The sequence below is a fragment of the Populus alba genome, chromosome 11 (genome assembly GCF_005239225.2).
Source record: "Populus alba chromosome 11, ASM523922v2, whole genome shotgun sequence".
NCBI lineage: Eukaryota > Viridiplantae > Streptophyta > Magnoliopsida > Malpighiales > Salicaceae > Populus > Populus alba.
Genome location: NC_133294.1, coordinates 11,943,358 through 11,951,474, shown reverse-complemented (window position 1 = coordinate 11,951,474; position 8,117 = coordinate 11,943,358). Strand labels below are relative to the sequence as shown.

At 37.4% G+C, this 8,117-nt stretch overlaps 1 protein-coding gene across 1 annotated transcript; it reads left to right on the top strand.

The window, feature by feature from the left end:
* Nucleotides 1-1,095: 1,095 nt before the first annotated feature.
* On the top strand, nucleotides 1,096-7,164 carry LOC118035359 (BTB/POZ domain-containing protein At1g30440). Its single transcript, XM_035040899.2, has 5 exons — nucleotides 1,096-1,679; nucleotides 3,936-4,005; nucleotides 4,355-5,566; nucleotides 6,400-6,944; nucleotides 7,120-7,164. The coding sequence occupies exons 1-5, from the start codon at nucleotides 1,621-1,623 to the stop codon at nucleotides 7,130-7,132; spliced, it is 1,899 nt and encodes a 632-aa protein (XP_034896790.1). The 5' UTR covers nucleotides 1,096-1,620; the 3' UTR covers nucleotides 7,133-7,164.
* The last annotated feature ends 953 nt before the right edge of the window (nucleotides 7,165-8,117 follow it).

Genomic DNA, 8,117 nt, shown 5'->3' with positions numbered 1-8,117 from the left:
TTCTCTACGTTTATGTTTGTTGAGAAACCTATTAAACTAAATTAAAAATTTCATACTCCATTTGATTTATGATGTTGTTACTTATCACTATTTGGGATTAAATTTTATCATGTATCTCTACTTAATTTTTATTTTTTAATTTTATTCAAGTATTTTTTTGTGTATTTTTTTATTAAGTAAAAAATTAATTCATATTAAATTCTAGAATCTACATGCACAAGGCATGAATCTGTCTCCACTGACAATCACACGCATGCAAATGATTCGTGTATTTGCGAGGGACATTGTTCATCCATTTAATGTGTTTATTGAGCACAAGCATTGCTTCTTCTTCTTTCTTTCTTTTTTTAATTATTGCATGGAAAGAAGAAACGCATGCACATGGCCTAGCTGGACGAAGCAGATAGCTGTAACCTCAAATGTCCATTGTCGTTAAATTAAACATAAAATCACCCACCCGAACCATTATGGTCAACCTGCAATAAGTTGAATCTTCCCTGTGCTAATGATGATGATGTCTGGTTCGGAACACCTGTTAAAGAATACTTAATAAACACTACCACGCTCTTTTCTATTTCATAACGAAATAAATATTCTGATCTTACTCTTAAGGAGTATAATAAAACATGGTTGAATTCTTGTTTTGTTTTAATTATAGTTCTTCAGACAGGCTCCCCAATTTTATATGAATTCTATCATTGCAAGTTATAGTTTATAATTCTTCTTCAAATCATATTATAATGTTAAACAGACATGTAACCAGCCAGTTCTCGAAGTGCAATGATTGTGTTTGAGGCTATATGGCCCACAGGTGGAGAAGAACATGTATTGGTGCCATTGGCATAGTGATAATTTCTTCAAGTAATTTATTTAATTCTGGATATATCATGATGTCTTTGAATAGACTAGATTAATTAATGAGGACTCATCAGTGCACCCACCGGCTCCACCGGCTCGTCAGCACATTAGTACTTGTTCTTGCTCGTTGGAATCTCTTGTTATTATTTGCTGGGTATATAAACGAAGAACTTGATTGGCATGGCAGTATTTTTATTTATTTATTTTTAATTTTAAATTAAAATTTATTTAAAATCTTTGGATTAGTTTGGTGGCATTAAAAATAAATTTTAAAAAGTAAAAAATATATTATTTTAATATATTTTTAAACAGAAACACTCTTAAAAAAAACAAGCTGTGCCGCATTCCCAAAATATTCTCTACTAAGTACTAACTAGTATTTTTATTTCGTTAGCACAGCAAAATGGAAGGGTTGACCTAAAACTGCTGTCTGTTCTTTTTACTGACCTAAAGATATTACAGTGTCTGATTAAGGGAAACTGCGTGGGCTTGGATTGGGATTTAGGACTTAAGATTTGTGTTTTGTTTGGTGGCAGGTATCTGTTATTGGAGTGGTTTTTTGATGGGTTCAGGGTCTGGGCAAGACATTCTATTCAATGTTAGTTTGCTCGATGTTCCTGTAGATTTGGCTGGCATTTCAGACAAGTAGCTTCATTTGTGGTCTGGCTGAAGGAATTCAAGAGGGATTTTAAGTCTTGAATAAGCTAACCTGCATTGCGAGATTGCTTTTTAGGAAGATTTGTTTGCTTCCCTTCTGAAGCAATGGCTTGCATGAAACTGGGATCCAAAAGTGATGCCTTTCAAAGACAAGGGCAAGCCTGGTATGTAACACTCCCTCGTCTTCTAGTTTAGTTTCTTCTACGATCTTTATTTCTTGCCCAACTCGTTATTTTTCTCCTTTTATCGTCAAAGTAAATTCTGCATTAGCTCAACGACATCTATACAAGCTAAGATCTACCAATTTGCTTTCCTTTGTGCCTTGCCTCTTTCTTTCTTCTTTTTTCCTTGTAATAAAATTTTTAGTTGAGATTTGTATAGTTAAGTTGCTTTGAGTCTTGTCCAGTCAGTGTATGCGCTGTTGTTACCACTAAACTCGTTCGGCTTGGGTGCGTTGAGGTAAGGTGAATTGTCTTTGATTTTTAGCCATTGGTTTGTTGAAGAAGCACAGAGTTGATTGGGGTTGATGGACCTGCTAACAGAGTACCAACATTCTTGCTCTCGTGTCTAAATCCCTGGTGGTCAATTCCAGTTTCTCTATGATAGCTTCCTTCAGTGTCAGCATCCTTTTTTTCTTTGAGAATCAAACTTAAGCTTTTATGGAGAAGAAAACTCAAGATCAGTGCATACAATAGTAGAAATATCAGGAGGATAATCCTCATTAACACCTGTTCACTACCATGAGCTACTGCTAACATACTACGGCACCTGCGCGCCCATATTGGGATCCCTTTTACAAGAAATGAAAAAAGGGAGGAGGATAAGTCCTTGATGTCTGCTGTTATAGACCCCAGATAATTCAAAAGCTGACTTTCCATATTAATAGCTCTAACAACCAACTGGCTGTCCAGCTCCAAGAGGCCATATCATGAAGCTAGGTCCTCTGCAATATCAGAAGCACTGGCCATTCTCGCAAAATTCATGACTGTTTGCATAAAACCTCCGTTGCTATTCCTGATGATAACTCCTAAACCAGCTCCTTCTGAACAAACTGCTGTATCTGTATTAATTTCGAGGACATCCAGGGTTGGTCATTTCCAACGTACTAATTCAACATGCCTCTGACCAATAATTCCTCCAGCAGGACTAGCATTCTCCAATTTATAGTCCATCAGCAGCTTGGAGGCAACCTGAATCACCATAGGAGGGGTTCGAGCTTTATGTTCGAATATCAAACCATTCCGAGATTTCCATAGAGACCAGGCCAACATAAGCAATATCTCCATCTGCTCATCATCCAGTTTCTCCAAAAGAAATTTCATACATTCACAAGAAAGAGGAGAAAACCATAGCCATACTGAATATAGATAATAAAGGAGAAAGGAACAACACTCCTTGAGCCCATCCACACAGTGTCAGCTTCCTTATTAGTTGTTTAACTTGATTATTTGAAGAGATAATTAGTTTATCAGGTGCATGTTTTCATCCTAACCTGCACCTTGCTCATTATAATAAAAACTATTGGTAGATCCCACTTTTCTGATGTGGGTTTTCTTTCTATGTGCACGTTCATGTAATGCATTATGCACAAAATACGTGACCCATTAAGTACTTTAGCTAATGGATATGTAGGTTGCAGTTGGGATTTAAACCTACTGCACCTTAATTATAGGTTTAATAACCTTGGGAGAGAAATTGTAGGCATATCATATTAATGATGGATTCCACTCCTGTACATGGAATGCTTGCTCCTTTTGGTATCTATTATTATTAACGGAATTACAAGGCATTGTGTACCAATGCCTCCTGCTAAAACATGTTGGAATTTAAATGTTGGAAGAAATGTTTCTAACAGTAATCTTAATTGTACAGGATCATTAGGGATGGTAATTACAAGAATAACCTTACAGCATTTTGCTTGTGCTTATGAAATTGTCAGTTGTCACAATGAACTGCATTTATTTGCTATATGGAAGATGAACAAATGTTTGAGATCTTCTTCAGGCAGCTTAAAAATGGATGCTATACCTGCCAAAGTATATTAGCCAAAACCACCGAGTTATCTCATTCTGGCTCTAGTGATTATGGGGCTGTGGTGTATGGCACTGCCTTTGTTGACAATGTCTGCTCTCTAATCATGACATTATAAAGCACTGATCACATAGGATTGTTTTGTAATATATTGCATGTCGCCATGAATGTGAAAAGAAGCAGAGGAACCCAAAACATACATTTAAATCTCTGTGTTGTGGTATCATTTCATTTATGAGGAGAGACTCCTGTTTTTTGTAAAAAGAGACCATATCCTTGTTCCTTTTCACTAACCATTGACGTACTGATATCTCTATTTTGTGCAACTGACTCTCATATTTCGTATGATACCCCTCATTAACCTTCAGTCTGATATGGAATGAATACAGGTTCTGCACAACTGGGCTTCCCAGTGATATTGTTGTTGAAGTTGAGGAGATGTCCTTCCATCTTCACAAGGTAGTGTTCTACTATTTACCTTCTCTAGTTTATACAAGCTCTACTTGGATATTCTGAATGAAATTTAATTGATAATGTATAAGTTGCTTTACCTGTTAGAAAATAGCATATTGTTTTTTTTTCAAAAAAAAAAAACCCATATATGATGGACAATTTATGGGGAAAAAATGACTAGCACCAATTCTACATAAACCTATATTCTGCTTTCCATGTCAATTGAAATTAGAGTATTGTCCTTCTCTATAGTTTAGTCACTCTTACCAAATCCAGCTTTTGTTAGTAGTGTTTATTTTAAAAAGCTATTCACCATTTATCAATTCTTACACCTTGATATTACTACTTAATGCAGTTTCCTTTGCTCTCTAGAAGTGGAGTTATGGAAAGGTTGATTGCAGAAGTGTCAGAAGGAGATAAAAAATGTGTCATATGTCTCCCTAAAATTCCTGGTGGTGCCAAAACATTTGAGCTCGTGGCCAAGTTCTGCTATGGTGTGAAACTTGAACTTACAGCCTCAAATGTTGTGTATCTGCGTTATGCTTCTGAACAACTTGAAATGACTGAGGAATATGGGGAGGGAAATCTAAATACACAGACCGAGACATTTTTAAATCAAGTTGTCCTTCGTAATTGGAAAGACTCTCTAAAGACACTGCAAACATGTGATGATATTCCATGTGCTGAAGAACATCATGTTACCAAGAGGTGCATTGAGTCACTAACCACAAAGGCTTGTACTGACCCAAATCTCTTTGGTTGGCCAATGATGGAGCATGGACCCATGCAGAGCCCTGGCGGAAGTGTCATGTGGAATGGGATAAGCACAGGAGCTAGACCAAAACATTCAAGTTCAGATTGGTGGTACGAGGATGTATCGACTTTAAGTTTACCACTGTATAAGAGGTTGATTTGCACCATGGAATCTCATGGAATCAGACTGGAGATTCTTGCTGGATCCATTGCCCTCTATGCAAAAAAGTACCTACCTGGGCTGAATCGGCATCAAGGTGCCAATGAATCTACCTCCCGTTTGATGGCTGTGACTTCGGGGGCTCTGCCAGAAGAGCAGAAGGTTTTACTGGAAGAGATTGATCATTTACTTCCAGTGCAAAAGGGTCTAGTTCCAACCAAGTTTTTGTTTGGTCTTCTCCGGACAGCCATGATTCTAAAAGCAAACCCCTCCTGTTTGGCAAACTTGGAAAAGAGAATTGGGATGCAACTTGATCAAGCAACACTTGAAGATCTTTTGATGCCCAATTTCTCTTATTCCACGGAGACCCTTTACAATTTTGACTGTGTGCAGCGAATTCTTGAGCACTTCCTTGCCATGGACCAAATTACAGGTGGATCTTCTCCCTGTTCAGTTGATGACGGGCAGTTGATTGGATCACCATCATTGACACCAATCACAACGGTAGCCAAGCTGATTGATGGATACCTTGTAGAGGTTGCCCCTGATGTTAATTTGAAGCTCCCCAAGTTTCAAGCTCTTGCTGCTGCTGTTCCTGAGTATGCGAGGCCCTTGGATGATGGTCTTTACCGTGCAATCGACATTTATCTTAAGGTACACCTCAGTATCGCACAAATCTGGAAAATGGGTAGCTTATATCATTTCTTGCAACTTTCTAATGGTTCATTTTAACATAAAACAAAATTAAATTGAATGTCTCGCATGTTAAGCCAGGAAGTGACTAAACATGGACCAAGTAGAATCTGTTATTCCCTTTGCGTTTTTTTCTAGAGCTTGTTGCGTTATAGCCATGTCATATTTTCTTTTCCTTTTCCTTTTTTTTTTTTTTGTTATATTCTATTCCAACTCAAACATCCTGCCACCATTGTTTTTTTTTTTTTTTACTTGTAAAGGTATTAATTAAAGTCAGCATCTTTTCACTGTAGCAGACAATAATTTCCTATTTTCATTAGGTGGCTCTCTTTTAACTCTCCACTCCAAATTTTCATGTGCATTAGACACAATAGATTCTCTGGAATGCTAAAAACAACCTTCAGCCTTTTTTTCTTAACAGTTCTAGCCTTTCGTTTCCTTTTAAATATTTCCTTTATTCTCTTTTCCTTTACTTCATGTAACAATAGAAATTCTTAAAACCTCTCTCGTTTTCAGGGTTTTTGATTGAAAATTTTGCTACTCTTTCATAATTTAAATGGGGGTTTATATCATAAAATTATAAACACTACTCAACAACTTAAACATTTCATTGCAATATTCAAGTTAAGAGGTAATTTTGGTAAATGGGTTTTGAGATTTCAAGATAATGAAAAAACAATGAAGGAAGAAATTATTGGGGACAAATCTTAATTAAAGAAAAAGAAAAAATGATTAAAAATATTAACTTGCCCATTTAAGCTCGCTGATTTTTGTTGTTTTGGTCAAACTTGCAGTCACACCCATGGTTGGCAGAGTCTGACAGAGAACAGCTCTGCAGGTTGATTGATTGCCAAAAGCTCTCCTTGGAAGCTTGTACTCATGCTGCACAGAATGAGAGGCTTCCCCTAAGAATAATAGTCCAAGTCCTCTTCTTCGAGCAGCTTCAGCTGAGGACTTCCATTGCTGGCTGCTTTCTGGTTTCTGATAATCTTGATGGATCAAGACAGTTGAGAAGTGGCCTTGCTGGGTCTACTGAGTGTGGCTGGACAACAGCTGTCAGAGAGAACCAAGTTTTGAAGGTGGGAATGGATAACATGAGAATGCGGGTTTCTGAGCTTGAGAAGGAGTGTTCAAGCATGAGACATGAGATTGAGAAATTGAGTGGCACCAAGGGTTCTAGCACTTGGGGAAATGTGTCTAAAAAACTTGGATTTAAGATGAAGTCTCAGATGTGTAGTGCTCAAGAAGGGTCTGTTAGCAACCAGAATAACGGAAGTGCCAAGATTGACAAGGCTAAGGAAAGGCATGCAAAGCACAAGAAAAATTCTTCTAGAGATGGGTAAGAAGAGTAGGACCCCCGTCTTACATTTTCTCGATTGCCTTGTTTCTTTTCCCATTATAATCTTTAATCGTATTAATTGTACTTTGGATTGTGGCTTAGAAACTAAAATTGCACATCCTTGTTTGTGTATCTCTCATGTGCTTGCCCTTCTGCGTCTTTCACTTTGTCTTAGATTTGCTTTGTAATGGAGACGGTCGCAGCAGTCCTTGTTGTTTCAGTATCATATTCTCCCACTCTCTCTCTCATTCTCCATTCACATCCGATCAACTAACCTTACTTTCTCATGCTCACAAAGACAGCTGTTGGTTCGATTATATTTTTCATTTTCCGGGATGTGGGGAGGAGGGGGTGTATATCATCTGACTATCAGGATGTCATGATACCATCAAATCCTGGCTTGGGTTTGGGGCGCGGATCTACTAGCAGTGCAGCAATTTATAAAATTGAGCAAAGGCATGCCCAGTTTTAAGGGGAAATAGAGTTATAATATTGTAAAGCGGAAGATATGTTGCGCAGGAAAAGTGACAAGAAAAGGTAAAAACTTGAGAAATTTGGTCAGAAAACTTTTGCGCTGCATGGTTTGAAGTTTTTTCTAGATTAAATCCTACTTTCCTTGCAAAACATAAAACAAATGTACTTAAAATATGGATGCATAGCAACGAGGTGGAGGTTTGGGGGTCATCATAATAGAAGTCACAGTCTTGTAGGACAGCTGCAGTCGATTCTAGTCTTTCATAATGTTATTATTGAAGACAGATTGCATGTCGCAATCCTTGGAACCAAAACGGTAGATGACAGCTACCTGTATGTCATTACAGAGGATGTTACCTATCAGTTTCAGAGCTTCTCTCGTGTGCATGTCTGAAGAAATAGCAATGCCGCTGCTCATTGTATGCCCGACTTGACTCGACCTTCAGATGTTGAGCCTGAATTCATGGAAGAGCTTCCAGAAACTGTTCAACCCTCCATCCTAAACAACGTTATTTCTTTTCTCAGTGCTTAATAAAATCATATCGGATTGCCCCCCAAAAACAAAATTTATAAAAACTTGTATCTGAAGCTAATTTCCCACAAGTATCGAAAAATAATTGTCAAATTCTAGATATGCATTAGGAAGTGAAAATTAATAAAATTTATAATTTGTAGTTTTTTAGAAAAATTTATGTTTTC

Bases quoted from the DNA above. Each gene is read 5' to 3' on its own strand.
- LOC118035359 (XM_035040899.2), top strand. From the start codon at position 1,621: ATGGCTTGCATGAAACTGGGATCCAAAAGTGATGCCTTTCAAAGACAA. The intron at 4,006-4,354 runs GTAGTGTTCTAC...TACTTAATGCAG, and splicing joins TGTCCTTCCATCTTCACAAG to TTTCCTTTGCTCTCTAGAAG. The intron at 5,567-6,399 runs GTACACCTCAGT...TCAAACTTGCAG, and splicing joins CAATCGACATTTATCTTAAG to TCACACCCATGGTTGGCAGA.